At 51.8% G+C, this 21030-nt stretch overlaps 1 protein-coding gene across 2 annotated transcripts in view; it reads left to right on the top strand.

Moving 5' to 3' along the window:
- The window catches only part of Sez6 (seizure related 6 homolog), a 43755-nt gene that overhangs the window by 16937 nt on the left and 5788 nt on the right, over nt 1-21030 (top strand). For both annotated transcript variants that reach the window (XM_060387223.1, XM_021630466.2), the window contains exons 2-7: nt 3404-4066; nt 4525-4658; nt 12942-13137; nt 18564-18749; nt 20507-20675; nt 20773-20939. In XM_060387223.1, the coding sequence (XP_060243206.1) occupies nt 3404-4066; nt 4525-4658; nt 12942-13137; nt 18564-18749; nt 20507-20675; nt 20773-20939 (1515 nt within the window). The remainder of the gene's footprint in view (nt 1-3403; nt 4067-4524; nt 4659-12941; nt 13138-18563; nt 18750-20506; nt 20676-20772; nt 20940-21030) is intronic.

The following is a 21030-nucleotide window of genomic DNA, read 5'->3' as shown; positions in this document are numbered from 1 at the left end:
ATGGGTGGCTCCCGCAGGGAACAAGTGGCAGCCCATTTGGGAATCAATTTGCTCGTTTGATATGCTATCTCGATCTCATTTAACCAAGTGCTAGGTCCCCCTAGATAACACAATCAGCTCAATCGACAGTGACGGGAGGTGCCCATTAGCTCCACTCCATTGCCCGGCACCCACCTGACTGCTGGCAGGAGAGCTGTGCCAGCTGTGGTCACTTCCTGAGGCAGAGGCTCTCTGTGTGCTTTCTCTCTCTTCCAAGGAAGAGTCCCTCCGGCACCCACCCCGAGAGCCACGGGGTACGCCTCTTCATAGGCGCCCTGGAAGACAGGGAGTTCCAGGGGCTGCCGCCTGTGTGTCGTCCTAAGAACGGTCACTACTTACCTGGCAAAGACAGAGCGACATCTGGGGCTGGGGTGGGAAATGGAAGTAGCCTTGTCCTGGCACAGGTACTACCACAACAGTCCCCTCCCCCACGTCACTGATTTAGATGAAAGACACCCGGCACTGTCGGACCATCTGCTCTGGGGGATATGAGTCTGGCCGGGTATCTAGTTTGGACACTGTGATATCAGCGCTTGGCACAAATGCCAGGGCACAGATGGGCTACTTTCCTGGGCATCTCAGGGTGTAGCAGTTGGCCCAGGTTTTTCAAGGCTTTGGATTGCCCAGGCCCTGTGACCCAGAAGAATGGAGAGCCCTCCAACCTAACCCTGCCTGTCCCACCCCAGTTTTCTCCCTCCTCCCATTTGTCTGACACATCCGAGCTGCAATGGTCTCCTGAACAGAATGTAGCCCATCTGCCACTTCTTCATGCCTGCCAATCCATGAGGTGGGCGTGAGCCTGTGGAATGAATGACAGCCCACCAGCAGACCTCCTCTGCCACCTCACCCTAGCTGTACTTCCTTTCCAGAGCCTTGAAGCAGCCATTTTGAGAGCTGTAGAGATTGGGCTGAATATCCCCTCAGCCCTCTCAGAGCTGACAAAATTTTGTAGGAGCTGAACGTGGAACCAGCCTCCACTGACCTTTTCTTGGCAGTTAAGGATCTAGGGAGCCTAGTGGACCACGAGCAGAGTGTGCGTCATCTCTTCAGTGATGTGGCCAAATGACTCAACATAATCAATAGCAGAGCAGTCTACACTGCTGACCAGAGATAGGAAATCAGTCTCATTTTTTTGTAGCCTGATTGGTTGGTAATAGCTGCCTAAGATAAATGCTGAGAGGGATTCTGAAGTCTCATGTGACTTTAGCAAGACATTACCAAAATTGATCAGGGACATATGCCACGAATGGATGGAGGGCTGGCACCCCACTCTATTTGTGTTTAAGACCCTGCCTAGCATCTTAAGAAAGATTCAAAACAAAACAAAACAAAAACTAGAGGGCGTGATAATGTGTGGGTGTATGCCTACTCTTCCAGCTCAGGAGGCAGGGGATTGTGAGACTCAGGCCAGTCTGGGGTCCATGGAGTGAGACTTTGTCTCAAGATAAAATAAAGGGGGGAATCAGTGAGACATGTCACATGAGAAAAAGGAAACAGCATTTTCACAACCAATAAAAAATATGACGCTTCACTGTACAGATAAGAAAACTAAGGTTTCGAGGATGTAGGCTTTTTGCCCAGAGCACACAGCCCCAGAGAAATGGAGTTAAAAGGATCTGAAGCCATATCTACTTCAGAACTTGAACCTCCCCACTCTACCAACATTACTGCTCTAGAAGGACTATAAAAATCAGGAAAGAGGAGGTCCTCCCCAATCAGTGGACTTGGAAAGGGACAGCAGGAAAGAGGAGGTCCTCCCCAATCAGTGGACTTGGAAAGGGACAGGGAAGAGATGAGGGAGGGAGGGGGGTTTGTGAGAGAATGAAGGGAGCAGGATACAGCTGGGATACAGAATTAATAAAATGTAACTAATAATAAAAAAATTAAATAAAATAATCAGGAAAGGCTTGACGACACACACCTTTAATCCCAGCCATCACTCTGGAGGCAGAGGCAGGCAGATCTTATTCTTGGAGTAAGAGGCTAGCCTGGTCTACATAGTGAGTTCCAGGACAGCAAGAGCTACATAGAGAAGTCCCAGTTTTTGTTGTTGTTATCATTTGTTTATTTTTTTAAGATTTATTTATTTATTACTTATACAACATCCTGTCTGCATGTGTGTCTGTGCACCAGATCTTACTATAGATGGTTATGAACCACCACGTGGTTGCTGGGAATTGAACTCGGGACCTTTGGATGAACAGCCAGTGTTCTTAAACTGTGAGCCATCTCTCCAGCCAAGAAACCCTGTTTTTTGTTTTGTTTTGTTTTTTGTTTGTTTGTTTGTTTTTGTTTTTTAAGAAACCCTGTTTTTAAAGAAAACATAATAATCAGAAAAAGGGAGGAGAGAAATCATTTTATGAGAAGCTAGAGAAGTGGGATTTCTTGGGGACCGAGCAAAGAAGCCAAGCATGAGAAAATCTAAGATAAAATTCCAAATATGTGATACGTTTCCTGAAGCTAATGACCACCAGTTTCTCTGGGAACAGGACGTGAATTTGAATGTCTGGTAATTTCAGCTAGAAAAGTCACTGTTGTGAGGATATCACTCTTGTTAAAATCCTTGTCTGCTCATTTATACAAGTCATGTGACTCTGAACAGGGCACGTCCTTCTTATTTTCTTTCTTTTCTCTTGAGCAAGCGTCTGCCATGTAGCCCTAGTTATCCTACTCATTATGTAGACCAGGCTTGCCCCAAACCCTTTGCCTCTTGTATCCTGGAACCAAACAGGGCACTGAACCTGCTTTTCTGTTGTTTGTTTTTGTTTTTCTTTAAAGACAGAATCCCATGTATCACTGGCCTCAAACTCGCTGTGCAGTTGAAGCTGACCTTGAATTTCTGATATTTCTGCTGGGGATGCAGGTGTGAGCCATCGTGCTTAGTTTATACAGTGCTGGGTTCAAACCTGGTACTTCATGCCTGTTAGGCAAGCATTCTACCAGCTGAGCTACAACCTCCGCCCTAGCACCAGCTTTTCATGACCCATCTCCTCATTAGTAAAATAAGGCCTTTGAGGTACATTAGGAATGGCAAAATGTGTTCGTCATGTCGTGGCTCCCTAGCATTCTGTGTTGAGGATTCTGAAGCTGGATCTGGAAACAGCAGGAAATAGTGCGATGATCGATTTGTAATGTCTGTCTTGGTTGCTGGGGGAGAAAGGATAGCTCACGTGCCTTCTTTGAAGTATGCGATATCACCTCGCTTCCAGCTCTAAAATTTTATAGCTCCATGATTCTCAACAATGAGCACACTCTCCAAGGCTCTCTGTCAAAAGCAAGATGGATCTCCTCCCGCCTGTGCTGGGTGGGATGTGGTTCACTGTGGCGTAGCAGGAGAACCTCTGATCATTCATTATTATTTCAGGACTCTCCTCGGAGACTCCGCTTGTGGGGGAAGGTCAAGCCATGGGCATCAGGGAGACGGATGGGGAGCTGACCGCAGCCCCTACCCCTGAGCAGCCAGACCGAGGCGTCCACTTCGTCACCACAGCCCCCACCCTCAAGCTCCTCAACCACCACCCACTTCTGGAGGAATTTCTTCAAGAGGGGCTAGAACGGAACGAGGAGGCACCAAGGCCGGCTCTGCCCTTCCAGGCGGACTCACCTACACCCTTCATGCCAAGCCCCCTTCCCCGCCTCACCAACCAGGACAGCCGCCCAGTCTTCACCAGTCCTACTCCAGCCGTGGCTGCGGCGCCCACGCAGCCCCACGCCAGGGAGAAACTTTGGAACCTAGAGTCAGAGACCCCCGAGCTTCACATCACATCTCCCCTACCTGCAGGACCTAGTATGGCCGTGCCCACCCTGTACCCAGAGGACAGACCCAGTACCACACCCCCCAGCCAGTCATGTACTCCAACCCAGGAGGGCCCTGGAGACATGGGCAGACCTTGGGTTCCAGAGGTCATGTCTAAGAGCACTGGGCTTGGTATCGAGGGGACCATCACCACCTCCACAGCTTCAGGGGATGACGAAGAGACCACCACCACCATCATTACCACCACCATCACCACAGTCCAGCCCCCAGGTCAGCTACCTGCTGGCCGGCAGGGATGAAAGCGAGGGTGGAGGGCTCACCACGATCCCTACATGCCTCTGTTCCTGCCCCACCCTTTGCACTGGAACCAGATTACCCCCAAGTTCAAGTTCTGATTCTTCCAACTGTAACAGCCCGTGGGGTTGTATTCAGCCTCTCCGAGCCTCGGCTGTTAAGTGGTCAGTAGAAACCTTACCGTGGGGCTGGAGAGACAGCTTAGCGTTAAGAACATTGGCTGCTCTTGCAGAGAACCTGGGTTCCTAGCACCCACATGGCCACTAACAACCATCTGGAAATCTAGTTCCAGGGGATCTAATGCCCTTTTCTGGCCTCCCTGGATGCCAGGCATGCATGTGGTACACACACACACACACACACACACACACACACACAGCTGACTCTACCCCACCAGAGCTGGTCCTAGCCGCGTGTCTCCTCCTGCCTCCCAGGCCCCTGTAGCTGGAATTTCTCAGGCCCAGAGGGCTCTCTGGATTCCCCCACGGCCCCCAGCTTCCCCTCTGATGTTGGCCTGGAGTGTCTCTACTACATCTCTGTCTACCCTGGATATGGAGTAGAGATCAAGGTGAGTGGTCTTGATCCAGTGAGAGCAAAACCGCCCTTTCCCAGAAAGGGGCCTACAGTGGGGGGAGGTAGACAGGCTTAGGAGCAGCTTCTGGGTGTGTGGGTGGGCGGGTGGGGGTTTGCCTAGGGCTTGGGCGATGGTTGGATTCTGTCTTGTGCATCACCAGCAATGGCTGGGAGGGCTCCAGGGAAGAGCTAGTGTGCTCAGCCTCTTGGTCAGAGCTCGATGAATGGCTTAGGAGAGCCTGCAGAGGGGTTCAGCCCTGCCCCGGGTGGGGGTGCAGACAACGCCGGGCCGCCTGTGGAGAAGCTGCAGCACCTCATTCGCGGGCGCCTGTTCTCTTCATTCCTTCCGCCAACGCGTCCTCTCCTGTAGCAAGCGCTGGGTCCCGGGATGCAGAGGGGTGGAAGGCTGGCATGGCCACACCATGCTCAGATCTGTCCCTAATCTCATGGGCAGCTCATCCTTCCCTCCAGATTCAGAAGCTGCTCGAAACACCCCAGACCTGAGCCTGAACGTCCTCACTGATGTTCTATGGGTTTTCAGCCTCCACAAATCCAGATCTTTCCTTCTGTCGTCCCAAACCTGCTTGTCATCCCATTCTATCAGGTCAGAAACCTGGAATAGGGCCACGATGGCACCATGAAGATCAGGTCCCCTGAGCAACATGGGGTACTCCGGTCCTTTTCTCTTAATCCAGCCAGCTCACCCTCAAACTCTGTCAACCACAACTGCCCCCTAAGCTCTCATACTCCCTGCTTCTTTTCCTCCATCCCCCCCAAACACTGTGTGGCCCACCGCTCATCCCTCCTGGGGACTTAATGGCCACTGCACACGCTCCCTGTCTTCCTCCCCTACCAACACAGCAGTCGCTCTTCTCAGGTGAGAATGTAGCGCTTCTGTCTCCCACCCTGCCCCAGGGCATCCTGGGCCCGCCTCTGCTACTTCTTGCCTCTTGGCCAGCTTGCTCTTTGTTCTGAACAGCTTGCAACTGACTGAATGGACCACGGCTTCTTTCTCCCACAAGCCCCGGTTGCACATGCCAGTCCCTCCGCCGGGGTAAACCTGGGACCCTGCGCTGACGCCCTTTTCTCTTGTCTTCAGAGGCGTCTCACCTTGTCCTCAGAGTGTCGGACCATCATCACCCACCACCTTAGCCCTCGCCGTTCTCCTTCCTAGATAGACTGTACCATGCTAGAGGGCCTTTATAGCACAGGGACCAACCTGGGCATGGACGAAAAACCACGGACATTTGACCTGCATCTTAAAGATTGTTGCAAGCGAAAACAAAGCGCTTCACCTATCTAAGGGAAGCAGGCAGGGAACCAGGAAGCCCCAGGGGGGGGGCGGGGAGTGGGGGAGATCAGAAGTCCGGAAAGCGTTACCATGCTCCCTGATCACCCACTCCGGGCCTGCTTCCCGCCTGTCCTAGCTCATCCAGGCCCTGGATCCGGGCAGGCGGCCAGCTGCAGGTGTCTCCAGGCAGCACCTCCAGCTCAGCCCCTCTGGGGCAGTCAGGTTCAGGACTCCCAGTCAGGGAAGCAGGACCTCCCCTACCCAGATTGGCTCCCCCCCCCTTTTTTTTCTACAACTGTTTATTCCTGTTCTACCAAGCTCTGGGCCCCTCATGCCAGGCTGACTGAAAGGGCAATTAGGAACAGCCACCCCCCTCTCAAGCCATTAGCACTCAGCACCGCTTAATTAAGGTAATTAATGTAAAATCATCACCAAATGAGAGGTGGCACCGGCTGTGGCTCACAGGGTGGAAGGTGCCAGCTGCAGGTGTGAGGAAGGAGACGGGAGGGGGCAAATGCCAGGCTAGATACCCCACTGCAAACCTGGACTGGCTTTACCTGACCCTCAACTCTGCCACCCCAACTGAAATCTTAGGCCAGGCTGGGTCCAGCCCTGGTCCTGCATTCCCCCCCGCCCCCCCAAACCTGGAGCGTGCGAGATAATGTGACAAGATGTACTGATGGCTCTGCCTTCCCCTACTCCGGCCCTATCCAAGTCCAAGCCCCACCCCGGGTGGCCACCCCTCAGGCAGCCCTGGTTCTGGCACCGCCACACTTTTTCATCAGAATGCAAACGCGGTTACCAGGCAACCTTGAGACGAAAGCCACAGCCCTGGAGTGCCATCAGGAAACGTGGCATGCAGTGGCCCACCCTCCACCTCTTCCTCAGAGATGTCCTTGAGGACTCTGTGGTCTGAGACAGCATCTGAGGTTGGGGGCGGGGAGGGGACACAGAGTGGCCGCAGCCAGCCCTCCACCTACTCTAGGGAAAGCAAAAGCTGGAACAGCAGGATATAAGGTCGGGGCTATTTCCAGCTGCCTCCCAGAGACCCAGTCCTCCTGGACACACCACACAGGCCACTTGGGACCTGTAGAATTACTGATACTATAGACCAATGTACCCACTACATAGCTGGGCAAACTGAGGCCTAGGAGGAAAAAAAAAAAGGGATTTGCCCAAAATCATTCAGTTAATCGTTAACTGATGGGGTTTGATTAACAGGTTTGTTTTGAAAACAGAATTTGAGCACCAGGTACCAGACTCTGGGCTAAGCACTGAGGATGCAGACGCCCCTGTTCAAGGAGGGTGGAAATGATAAGCAGCAGCCATTGGATGCTCAGTGCAGGCGGGATTGGGCCGAAGGGCTGTGGAATTCCGGGCTCTAGGTGCCCCCCCCCAACCTGGAAGGGCTTTAGAGGTGAACACGCCCATAGTGAAGCCTGTAGGATGACAGGCCAGCCTGCGCTGGAAGGAGCAGTTGTGACAGGCTTGTCCCCTGGAGGCACCAGGGATGTTTCGAGAAGGCAGTGTTTTTGCGTAGGAGAGAGAGATAAGGGTCAGGAATGAGACTCAACTGTGGGTAACCCCAGCGTGAACCTCTAGTTTGCAAGGATCATCAGGGTGTGTAGGAGTTGGAACTGGGCAAGGGAGATTCGGAGGAGCCAGGGAAAGGATTGTACTAAGCATCCACAAATCACACACGTGAGTACACACACACACACACACACACACACACACACACACGAGAGCAAGTCAGCCAGATTCCAGGCTGAGACAGCCCCTTAATCCACCCCTGACTCTGGCCTGCCTTTTGTTCTTTTGTTTGAGGTGCAGCCTGGGAATACCAGAATCTCTGAAAGCCTCCTTCTCTCAGTTTGGGCCATCTCAGGCCTCTGTAATCTGTCCATGGTGGCTCCTTTCTCCACGATGCTGTAGCTCTCCATGCCCTCTGAGGGTCTGAGCCAGGAGGAGGCCAGGTCAGGTCCTTCACGGTTCAAGAGTCTGTCTGGTTTGCTTCAGCTGAGCATTGGACCCTGGGCTAAGCTCTTTCCTGAAAGATCCAGAGAAATTCCCCAGGACAGAGGACATGAGCCCTGCTACCCACATGGTCCTCTGCCCTCCCTGGGTAGCCAGTCTCTCATGAGGACTCCAGGCCATTCTGGGCCTGATGCCTGCCTCTCACTACATTTGGCATTCTAAAAGCCTTCTTGCTGCCAGCCTCTATCTTGGCTTGGCTGCTCTCTGTACCATCTGGAGCCTGGGCACAGCTGCCCACCGCTCCTGCCCTCATGCCCAGGTGGCCCCCATTGGCACGCAGCCTTCTCAGGCCAGCTGTTAGTTTGATGGGCAGAACAACCTACCCTACTGGGCCAGGTCAGGACCAGTCCTGAGAGCATCAGTAATGTGTGATGGGTTGGGGTGGCTGTTCTGGGCAGTTTCTGGTTTCCTGTCTCTGGGAGGGCCCAGCTGAAGGCAGTGAGAGCAGCAGGAAGGCATGGCTCCACGGTTTTAGGTCCTTCATCCCATCCCTAAAGCAGCCCATTCCCTCCAACACACACACACACACACACACACACACACACACACACACACACACGGTGTTACAGACAAGTTGCAGATCCTCAGGGACTGGAGTTCTGCCTTCTGCAGCCAGCTCTTAGAGACCGGGTAGGCCCCTGACCTTCTCTGGGCCTCAGTTTCTTCCTCCATTAAGATTAAACTACATCAGTCCCCACACCCAGTCCCTCTGAGTCAGAACTCTTTCCTCAGGCCTTTGCCTTGCTTCCTGGTAGCTATAAGCAGGGGCTTCTGCTTAGATGTGGGAGCGGCCAACATCTGGGGAGGGGTGACACACAGGCTCACGCACTGTCCACTGCCATGCAGGTTGTACTCCTGTAAATGAAGGTTAAGAAAAAAAAAATGGTAGCACCCTCGCACTTGAGGGTGACACCATTGGGAATGTGTGTGTGCCTGTCAGATGCCTCAGACTACGTGTGACCTTGCAGCTGGCAGAGGGCAATCAGAGTCCTCCTACCTTCCATTCAGAAAGGACCAACCCCCGCTCAGACTGGCCATGTTTTCCACTTGAACATCCCTCCTGGTCTTCCAGAGGCAGGGCACTGCTGGACAGCCCAGGGTCCTATGGGAATTGTCCTCCGAGCTCACTCTGCATCTCTCTCCCGCTGCCTGGCTCCCAGGGCCCCTCCTGTCACTGGATGGGGTGTGGGAAGACAGCCCTCATGAGCAGAGCTGACATTTCAATCTGCCTCCCCGACTCTTCAGATGCCTGCAAATTACATCAAGACTTCATCTCCCCCCTTGTCCGACACCCAGCCCTGTCTGGCCCCTGTCAGCCTGGCCCTCCAACAAGTGACAAATTACATTGCAGCTTCCACAGCAGGCCGGCAAGTGGGTCCTCTCTACCCAGAGGTTCACCACAGCACAGCCATCCCTGGGCTGCTTGGGGAGCCATATACTAGCTCTCAACCCCAGGCTGAGCTGGGAGCCAGACCCCATTTCTGGGCCCAAAGAGGGGGTGCAGGAGATCTCAGCTCTCAATTTCCCAAGCTTTACAGATTGCCAAGAAAAAGGATGGCTCATGGGGACTCAAATCCTAACATCTTGAAAAGGCCAGGGCAGGCCAAGCCAAAAATCCACCTCCCCCCCGCTAAACCTGGGGCCCTGGAGCCTGGGAATAAAGATGTCTAGAAGTCTATTTCTGCAGGTGACATCCCCAGGAGACTGGGAGGGTAAGGAAGCTGCCTTGTACCTCCAGCAACGCAAGACTTTGCTTTTAATAGCTGTGTGCCCTTTTCAGAGTTCTTTAGCCTCTCTGGGCCTCTTTCTATTTGAGAGGACTTTGCCACCTTGACACATTGCAGATGCTCCATGAATGGCCACTGTGGACGCATCTGCTGCGCCCACACTCTGATCCCAGCAGAACAAGATTCGGTGCAGGAAGTTAGACATCAAGTGGGAGACACTAATCCATGAGAAACTAGGAAGAAAACGCTTCCTTGGTTTCCACACCTCCTCTTCCTCCTACACCCAACTCCCCGCTTTTCCAGGCACGCTGAGACCCACCTGCGCCATGCTGCTCTGGGGGCTGCCGAGCCCTCCCCTCTCCCCTTGACGATTCCTGCTGCCGGCATCCAGGGCCACTTAAGGCAGAATCGTATGCCGCCTGGCATCTCTCGATAATTACAGATTCCACGTGTGTGAGGCTTGTTTTCCCAACTCTAGCATCACACAATCTCCAAGTTTGAAGGGACCTCATCCAGCCTCCGCCTGCTAGGGATTCCCTGAGGGATGTCCCCAACAGATGGTCAGGCAGCCGCCACCCAAATGTGCCTGGGCGGGGAGCTCTCGGCACGGAGGAGGTGCTTTTGCCCCTAGCATCCTGCCTTGAGCCTTCTCTTTAACACCCCCAGAGCCACCTGATACTTCCTCCCTGGCAGGGATGGGTGCCTCTCCTGCCAGCTACACCCCCACCATGTCCCCAGACATACCTATCCACCCTTATTCAGAGGAGTGCCTCTGAGCCTGGTAGCTCTTGTCTCCTTGGACCTGACTGGGCTCAGCATGTCATGTTTGTCAGCTCGCAGGCACACACCTGTGAGGAACAGGCCTCTGGGGGCCCACATACCTTCATCCCGCCCCCCTGTGCTAAGACTAGCCTATGAAGAGGCTATCCTGACCCTGAGTACGGTTCAAGGCTTCAAGTACAGAGATGAGGAGAAGGTGGTCTGATGGAGAAGAGGGATTGGTGATTTGGTGTGTGAAGCAACGGAAGGCCTGACTCTCCAGACAGGACAGGGGGGAAGGTAGTTCCTGTGCTAACATCCAGACCGCAGGAACCAGGGGAGCTTTTGTGAATACACAACAGAGAACCGAGGCTGGGAAGGCCACTGGAGCTGATTGAGTGGGGAGTTTTAACCTTGTCCTCTGAGCAACATGAAGCCACCAATGAGGTCTGCACAGGAGGGAAAAGAGGCCTGACCTGGGGCAGGATGAGTGGAGGGTAGGAAGGGTAGGAGGGTGGGATATGCTCAGAGGACACTCTCAGAAACACTGGGCACAAAGAGGAGAAGCCAGCTGAGATGCTTGGAGGATAAGATCGGGAGGTCTGGTGACTCACTGGGCACCACTTAACCAGTGCAGGCGCTTAACTCTTCAAGGCCCAGTCTCAGAGCAACGGTGACAGCCCTTAGTGCTCAGAGATCAATCCATGGAGATTGCTTAAGTATCTTGTTAAAGTGCAGAATACGAGTTCGTGGATAGGAGGTGGGCCACCCCCTTTCTTTTCTTCTCTCTTTTTCTGTGTGTGTGGTGCATGTACACACTTGGGGGTGTGTGTTAAACTTACTACGTAACCAAGGTTACATAGCAACTTCGGAATCACCTGTACCCGCTTTCCATGAGCTGGATTTCAGGCACAGACCACTACATACAGTTTTTGTAGCAGTCAGAATTAATTGAACCCAGAGCAGCTTGTGTGCTAAGCAAGTGCCCTAGCAGCTGAGCTGCATTCCCAGCCAGGTTCTCCTTTCCTTAGAAGCTCCCACGTGATTCAGCCGGTGGAGGGGCCACATTTTCAGTAGCAAAGCTCTGCCAGGCATGGTGGCACACACTTGTAATTCCGGTACTCAGGAGGCTGAAGAAGGAGAGTCACAGGTCTGAGACTAGCCTGGGCCACATAATGAGACTCTATTAAAATAAAATATAATCATAATAATAAAAGCTGGGGGTGGTGGCACACGCCTTTAATCCTAGCACTTGGGAGGCTGAGGCAGGTGGATCTCTGTTAGTTCGAGGATAGCCTGGTCTACAATGGGAGATCTAGGACAGCAAGAGCTACATGGAGAAACCTTGTCTCAAAAAAAAAAAAAAAAAAAAAAAGAAAATAACAATGAAAGTAAAATTAAGCCCAAATAGTCTCTATTTCTAGACTCTCAACCCAGTGCTCTGTCTACCAACCCAGAACATCCTTTCCCTCTGGTTGGAATCTTGAATCTTGCTGCCTGATCCTTGAATGGAAGGATGCTCAGGGATCAAGGGGCTAAGGAACAGGATGGGAGCAAAGGGGCTTCTGGCAACCAAAAGAAGTGATTAGAGCAGGCATCATGACATGAGAGGCTACACTGAGACATGCTGGCTACACCGAGGAGCCAGCAGGGACCATGTGTGGCAGAACCCGTAGAACTAGCCAGCCAGAGAATGTCTGGTATGGTAGCACAGGCTACAGACTCAATGGAGAAATTACTGAGTGATTTAAACAAGAAGTCCCTGTGATGAGGAGCAGGGACTGAGGGTATTGATGGCTTCAGTTCAGAAAATATTGATGTGAAGGGAGGAGTGGGTTAAGCCCTCTAGGCAGGGAGGCTGTGCAGGAGGCTGCTTCAGTTGATCTAGGTAAGCAATAATAGCCAGAGAAGTGGCAGTAGGGACAAAACCTACTGAACAGATCTGCAGCCCGTCCAGCCGACTAAATGACCAACAGGATGCAGAGCATGAGGGAAGAGGGGCAAGGCATGGGTGCCCAGGTAGCCAATGAGATTATTGTCAGCAGCTTGGAGATCTGCTGGCTGGGGGAAGAGCAGCTCACCACAAGGCATGCTGGGAGTGAGGAGTATGTGCAGCAGCATAGAACAGGAATGTCCAGGAGGATGTAGGCACAAGGGTCTGATAATTAGGGCCGCACACACCTGGCCAGACCATCGAATACCATCAAATCTACACATGAGAAAATGGAGCCCAGAGAAGGAAACAATAGAAAGGAGGCAGGTAGATCTGCTCGTCTGTGTGAACTTGGGAACCATGCTTACTAACGCTGACCTTCAGGTCCCATCACACATTCTGAGGAGGCAGACGGGCCCTCCCTGTGTGAAGTGCCAAGCATGGGGCCTCAGGGCCCCAGTGTCACTGGAAGCAGGGTTTAGTACAAGAAGTCCTTGTAACACTGCTCTGTTCTCTCCCACCCACCTGCAGGTGGAGAACATCAGCCTTCATGAGGGGGAGAGCATAACCGTGGAGGGCCTGGGGGGTCCTGACCCACTGCCCCTGGCCAACCAGTCTTTCCTGCTGAGGGGCCAAGTCATCCGCAGCCCCACCCACCAAGCAGCCCTGAGGTTCCAAAGCCTTCCGCTACCCAGTGGGCCTGGCACTTTCCATTTCCACTACCAAGGTAAGGCCTGAGCAACTGAAGGAGCCAGCCATGACTGGCTGCTCTCCTGGGTGGCTTTGGTGCTACTCCAGCTGGGTCAGGGATTTGCTGAAGGGACTTGACAGTGACCATCTGGAGGTCTTTCGCTAACCAGACTGGTTTTCCTCATCCACTTGGGACCCAGCCTATGCCCCACATGGCCACTCAGAATGCCCCAGGAAAGGCGTGGGGCATGATGAAATGGACCACACTCTGAGCTGCTGACTTTGAGCTGGTTGTTTGGCTTCTCTGATTTTTTTTTCTTTTTTTTTTTTTTTAAGCACACTAGTTGTTATTTTCAATTTTTAAAATTGTATGCATTTAATGCACTTATTTCTTCGTTTTGTGTGAGGGCAGCTTGTAGGAATCTGTGCTCTCCTTCTGCCATGTGGGTCCCAGGGGATGAACTCAGGTCATCAGGCTTGAGAGCCGGTGTCCTTATACCTAGGCATCTCTCTGGCCTTTATTTTTAATTTTAATGAATAAGATGATTTCGTGTCACACAGAGAATCAAGACTAATCTGTGTGAATCGCTGAGTAGTTACACCAGATGTGGTGGCACACTCCGTTAGTCCCAGCACTGGAAAGGCTGAAAGAGGCAGATCTCCATGTGTTTGAGGCCAGCCTAGTCTACACACTGGATCCCAGGCCAGCCAGGTCTATGCAATGAGACTCTGTCTCAAAAATAAACCACCAAAAAAGCAATTAAAAGTATTTGATTGCAAATTAGCCTATGGACAAAATCAAGTCTCCACCCTCACCATACTTCCTATGAAGATTTATTTATCTATTTATGTTCTTTTGAGACAGGGTTTTTCTGTGTAGCCCTGGCTGTCCTGGACTCGTTTTGTAGACCAGGCTGGCCTCGAACTCCTGTCTCTGCCTCCCAAGTGCTGGGATCACAGGTGTGCGGCACTGCACCCGGCTTCATTTTGAAAACATTTAAAACTACAGAAAAGTTAAAAAAAAAAAAAAAAAAGACAAAATGTCTGCATGCCACAATTCAGAATTAGCCAGCATCTTCACATATTATTTGCAGTCTTTAGCACATATCTCAAAGGCACACCCTACACACACACACACACACACACACACACACACACACACACACAGACTAGTAATGCTCAGAGGACAACTGGGCAGGAGTCGTTTTTTCCTTTTACCATGTAGGTTCAGGGGTTATGCTTGGCAGTTGACACCTTTCCCCAACAAGCCCTCTCACCGACCATTGTCTTGTACTGTGGCTCAGGCTGACCTCAAACTCACTATAACGCTCCTGCCTCAGCCTGAGCTAAGGAGTCCAGGCCTGGGCTGCCAAGCCAGCGGAAAGGAATGTTTACTGAAGGGCTGGAGCTGCTTTCCCACTGCTGTCTACACATTCTTTTTCCTTCTCCGCTCTTCAGAGACCATCACTCTCTGACCCTCGCTTCCCTGCTGTAAAATAAGGCTGAACCATCTATACCACAAAGTTACGGTTTGAATTAAACAAAAAGTGATTAGCACGCCCTCCATTCAGGAAACTAATGTTGTATGTTTTGCAGGGTGAGGGAGGAAGGCAAAGCTGCCATCTCCCCGGCAGCGTTCCTTCTTGCCCATCCCCTTCCTGGGCTGGGAGTCACCTCCATCCTTTGCACAGGTTTACTTTAATTCAAGACCTGGAAACACTAATAGGGAAATAATTGGCAGGAACAATCAAGGCATTGTCTTGCAGCGGCACAGACCACTTTGGCAGCTCTGTAGGGGGGGAAGAGCTGACGGTGGGCAAGGGCTCTGGAGCTAGGAATGTTCCGACCCTGTCTACTCACCTTGTCAAGGCTTTGCCACCCAGACTGGGGGAGCAGCCTGGTATATGACAGCAGGAACCCTAGTGGTAGGCAGAGGCTGTTCAGGCCCTCAGCAGAGGCAGGTCCCCACCCGGGGCAGGGATGACCATCTGGGCGGCCCCCTCCAGCCTCCCTAATGGCTCATCAATCCCCCTCAGCAGCAGGCATAATTTCATGCCACAGTAACCTTTTCTCTTGCAGCAAATTCCTTTGCACAAAACTCCAGTTCCCTCTTTGTGCTGCCAGACAAAAGTGGCAGAATGCAATGGGGCCAGAGGCCTAGCAAGGGGGAGCAGATCCCTAAGAGAGACTAGGAGAGCTGGCCCGCTCTGCCTCTTTGTCCCAGAAGCCCTCCCTCCTCTGCCCAGTTTTTGTCAATGATCAGCTCTTTCCTTAATGAGTGTAATTCCCCTAATTATAGACTGTAATTAGCCCTGATCCCAGAGATGGGAACAGGAGGAGCGTGTGCTCACAGGCACTTCTCGTGGGTTGGAGAGACAGGGTGCCAGGACAGTGAGTAAGGGCCTGGGAACCATGTCTCCGTGCAGGCCATGTCCAAGCTGATGAAGGAGGTCACGATTATCAGCTTCCACACATCCTTGTGGCTGAATAGATTCCTCTGGCCCAGGCCCAGTCTGGGTGGGAAGGCAGCCTGTCTGATAGGCTCCTCCTCTCTCCGTCCTAGCATTCCTGGCACTGGACTTGGCTCCAGCAACAGCCTCCAGCAAGAAAATAACTCAACAGATTGTGGTGGTGCAGACTCCCTGGGAACGGTTGGTTGTCATGGCAATAGGAGGAAGCTCATCTTGGGAAGTGGCACTTACCCATGATGGAGTCTGGGGGCGCCTCTCAATGCCACCAGCCTCCTGCTTTCACATCATCCCAGCCCACTCCCTTCCCAGGTTGTGCTGGGACTGACAGAGAAGATGACAGTGCAGGTGCTGAGTCCGACGCCTGGCCTATGGCTCCCAGGGTGACAGCTCCTCACCCATCTATGGGGTCTAGTCCTCCCTAGCCTAGCCCAGGGGGAGTGAGTGGCACGCTGAACAACCTCCAAGGCCAGCCTTGTCTGTTACCCTCAGGTCTCTCTGACTCCTCAGGCCAGGGTTCCACATTAACTGGGGCCAGGTAGGAGGCTGAGGGCATGGAGAGCCAGGAACGCAAATCCCTACCCTACCAAACACTTGCAGTATGATGAAGATTCGTGGGCTCTCTGAACCTCACTCAGTCTCTCCCGACCTCAGCTTTCCTTATCATTAAATGGGCTAATGGCCCCCACCCTACCCTCCCTCTTCCAAGCATATTGTAGGTGCTGAGTGAGAAGGCTGTGAAGGGCGTGAAGGCACGTCAGGAGCTGGAAAGCACAGCGAATGTAGGATGATAGTCCTCACGACTGCAAATGTTAACAGCTGGCTCGGGGTGGGGTTGGGGGCTAGGTGTGTGCTTTGTGTGAGGCCCTACCTCTCACCCCCAGCACTGAGTGAAATACTCTAACTCACCGGTTAGACAAAGAAACCGAGGAAAAGGTAGCCTACCCAAGGCGGCCCAGCAGGCACCAGGGTCTGCTCTCCAACCCAAGGGATCTACCCCAGAACCCATCTCCTAAGCGTTGCCCTCTATCACCTGCCAGTCACAACTAGCCTCTTCTTGGTCATACCCTCAAGGCTCTCTTCTTGTTTTCACATAGTAACTAGCAAAAAGACAGGTGTGAAAAGCCTCCCAGCTGAGTCACAGTCGACCTCAAGCTTTGGGAACTCATTTGTTCAAAGGCAGTCCCTTTTTCTATTCACATAAAGGCAGGCAGAGACATAGCCACACCTTCTCTTCACTTTTCTCCTTGTCTGCTCCAGGCATTCTACCTACCTCTTAGACACGAGCCAGACTCCCCTTTTATAAGCTTTTTCTGGGACTTGGCCTAAGGGTTGGGTTTACCGGGCAATTTTATGGGATTTGCTGCCACAATGTGGTCATAAACGGTATGACAGCTGCAGAAGCTACCGGGATTCCCAGAGCTGCTAATCCCACTCTCAGCTTCCAAGAAACTGAGTGTGGCTTTCTCACACCCATCCCAGTGTCTTTAAAAGTCCTTTGCTGGCCTACTGACCATGTCTCTTAGTGCTATTAGAAGCTACACTAATAAAGCCTCACCAACATGACTGCCTAAACATGAATTGAACAAGGACAACAATAGATAAGCCAAAGCAGACAAGACAAAGACCACCTCGACCCTACACAAAGAACTACAGGCAATGAAGGAATTCTGAGAGCAGGGAGAAATAGTCTTCCCTAGGGAAGAACACAGCAATTGGGTCTCCAAGACCAAATGGTCAGCCCTGAAAACATACCTACACGTAACATTATACAGACTGAGGAGGTCATATTTAATAATACATATGTAGGAGCTAGAGAGATGGCTTTGTGGTTAAGAGCACTGGCTGCTCTTCCAGAGGTCCTGAGTTCAATTCCCAGCAACCATATGGTAGCTCACAACCGTCTGATTGCCCTTTTCTGTCATGCAGGCATACATGCAAATAGAGCACTCATAAGCATAAATAAGTAAACCTTAGAATATATTGTAAGTAAAGCTTAAAATAATAATAAGCCTTTAGAAAGAATATATGTATATACTTATACACATATGCATGTAACAACAATTAGTAAAACAGAGGTCATGAATTTGAAAGCGAATAATAAGGAGGGACTGGATGGAGAAAAGAGAAATGAGAAGTGACGTCATTACATTATAATTTCAAAAATAGAAGAAGATTTTCAAAAACAAACAAAGAGGCCTTTAGTGCTGCCATTGAGCTTTGTGAAACTTCTCTGGGAATACCAAGGAGACCCTTACTGTCTGACTTCAGTCTCTCCTGAAATTCTTGTTTGCTTCCCACAGGAAAAATAATGGCTACAAGTCATCTATAATATTTCTCTTTTAGCACTGAGGCTCTAACATAGGGGAATACTCTACCACTGAGCTATATACACCAAGACTTCTAGAAGATTTGTTATCAGCTGCTGTCAACTTCCGTATGGTTTCATTTCATTGTTTGGTTGATTTTGAGACATGGCCTAACAACATAGCCTAGGCTGACCTTGAACTCAAGACTCTGGCTTCAGTGCCCCAGAGGCCACATGTGTGCCGTCACACCTAGCAAGCATTTCCAAGCTCACTTAAGAAGCAAGGAAACAGCCAATGCTTGGAAGACAGAGGCAGGTGAATCTCTGGTTTTGAGTAGCCTAGTCTGCAGAGCCAGTTCCAGAGCAGCCAGGGCTGTACAAAGTTGGGGGTGGGGGGAAGAAGAGGAAGAGGAGGAGAAAGAGAAGGAGAAGGAAGAAGAGGAGGAGGTAAAGAAACACAGAGAGAAAGCTTAAGTAGGCTGCCCAGTGTGTCACTGGACTTGGATCAGAACCTGTCTCCAAGCTCCCAGTTCTCTGCTGTTCTGCTAACCAACGCCCCCTGCCCTCTACAAGGAAGCAAAGGGAGGCTTTTGGGAAACTTCCAATGCTTCCTCTGAGCCCAAAGACACCTGGAGCAGGCTGGGAAGGCCCTCCCCTTCCTCACTGTCACCCATTCTCTCTCCATAGCCTATCTCCTGAGCTGCCACTTTCCCCGACGTCCAGCTTATGGTGATGTGACTGTCACCAGCCTCCACCCAGGAGGCAGCGCCCACTTCCACTGTGCCACCGGCTATCAGCTGAAGGGTGCCAGGTTCCTCACCTGTCTCAATGCCACCCAGCCCTTCTGGGACTCCCAAGAGCCTGTCTGCATTGGTGAGTGGGTCCCTACAGAGGAGGCTTGTTGCCAAACAGAGGAACAAAGTGGGGGTTATCTCTGATCTCTGTTGCTGTCTGGGACTTTCAGTTATTTTCTATAAGGAAGCTAAAAGATGGTCATGCATTTCAGTGGTATTGAGGCAACCTACATTTCTTACTGTGGAACTGCGGGGCTCTGTGGGAAGAACCCCTGTTTGACTCAGGCATCTCCTCAGCCCCCTAACCTTCTATGAATTCTGTGATTGAATGGCCCAGAAGCCCCCACTGCTGGGCCCAGACAAGCAGCTCAGCCTTTCTTGAAGAAAAAAAAAAAGGCAGTTCCAGGCCAGAGGGGTCAGTGTTGAACATTCCTTAGCAGCCAGTCAAGGAATGACAGTATAGTGATGTCTGGAGAGCTACTGCAGAAGGTATCTTATGCCACCTGGCATGAATCAGCCCTGACTGGTCCTGCCTCCTCTCCACATCCATGCTTTCATTTTGCTCATCCAACATCGAAAACCAACTCTAGGCCTTCCCTGAAAGACATGGTCTCTGTCCCAACGGGGTCCCAGCTAAGGGACGGACCCAAACAGATGGCTGAACTGTTTTATGTTCTAGGCTTCAAATCCAAGGCCTGTTATCATGCGAGGCAAGCCAGAAAATTAGTTTTACGAGAGTAGCAGGCCATGGCGACATGCTCGTCATCTCAGCAGTGTAGGTGCTAAGCAAGAGGACTGACTGCAAGTTCCGAGCTAGGCTGGGCTACACGGGGAGACACGAAAGGCCAGGTGTGGTGGCACATCTTTTAACTCCAGCACGCAGGAGACAGAAGCAGGTGGGTCTTTGGGTTCAAGGTCATCCTGGTCTACATAGCAAGGTCCATTGAGACCCTGTCTTCAGAGAGAAGAAAGAAAGAAAAAGAGACAGGAAGGAAGGAAGGAAAGGAAGGAAGGAAGGAAGGAAGGAAGGAAGGAAGGAAGGAAGAAAGAAAGAAAGAAAGAAGGGAGGAAGGAAGGAAAGAACCTAGGTACAGTGGTGCACACCTGTAATCCCAGCACTCAGAGAGGCAGATCTCTGTGAGTTTGATGCCAGCCCAATCTACAAAGTGAGTCCAGGACAGCCAAGGCTACACAGAGAAATCCTGTCTTGAAAAACCAACACCAAAAAATAAAAAAATTAATAGATAAATAAATAAATAAATAAATAAATAGAAAGAAAAAAGAAAGAGGAAGTATATAAGAGATGGCGGTAGGAGGATCAGGAGTTCAGGCCAGCTTGGAGTCCCTGAGGTAAAAATAAAATAAAATAAAGAAAATGAAAAGGAGGGAAGGAGAGAAGAAGAACACAAGGAAAGAAGGAGAGGAGGATGGACAGAGTGGCCTAAAAGTATCAGCTATATCCAAGAAAGATAGAGTCTAACATAAGAGCTTTAACATTAGAGAGGGAGGGAGCCTGGGGAATCAGAGCCGGTCAGTAGAGGGAAGAAAGGCTTGCGTGCAGCCGTGAAGCCAGGCAGTAGCTCTGCTCACAGTCAAGAAAGCTACAGGTAAGGGCTCAGATGCGGATGGTCGAGTGGGCGAGATTCTGAAGTTTGGGCTGCTTGGGGCTGCGGCGTCAGGACTGCAAGGCTGGTTTTCAGAGCTACCACGGCAAAAATGGTGTCCAGACAAAGTCCCTATTGCCCATGCAGAGGGTACAAGGCTGGGATGGGGAAGAGGTTCGGGAGGCTGCTTCGAACAAGTGTAGAGACCAAGCCGGTCCATCGCCACCCACAGCGGCTTGTGGCGGAGTGATTCGAAACGCCACCACCGGCCGCATCGTCTCTCCTGGCTTCCCGGGCAACTACAGCAATAACCTCACCTGCCACTGGCTGCTGGAGGCGCCAGAGGGCCAGCGGCTGCACCTGCACTTTGAAAAGGTCTCCCTGGCAGAAGATGACGACAGGTGAGAGGCCGAACTGCCTGAAGGGGAGTGCCCGACCTGGCGATACCCTGTTGGGGGAGGGGGCGCCAGCCGCATAGCTGCCACTCTTCCGGCGCAGGCTCATCATCCGCAATGGGAACAATGTGGAGGCCCCACCGGTGTACGACTCCTATGAGGTGGAATACCTGCCCATTGAGGGCCTGCTCAGCTCCGACAGACACTTCTTTGTGGAGTTCACCACAGACAGCAGCGGGGCAGCTGCAGGCATGGCCCTCCGCTATGAGGGTGAGCCTGCTGGAGCCTAACCAGGCCGCTAGGCTCTTTCTCCCGTACCCTTAATGTCTCCGACTGCATTCCCTCACTCTTTCCAAGTTTG

Source organism: Meriones unguiculatus, chromosome 7, assembly GCF_030254825.1.
Source record: "Meriones unguiculatus strain TT.TT164.6M chromosome 7, Bangor_MerUng_6.1, whole genome shotgun sequence".
Classification (NCBI taxonomy): Eukaryota; Metazoa; Chordata; class Mammalia; order Rodentia; family Muridae; genus Meriones; species Meriones unguiculatus.
This window is presented reverse-complemented; position numbering and strand designations above follow the sequence as displayed.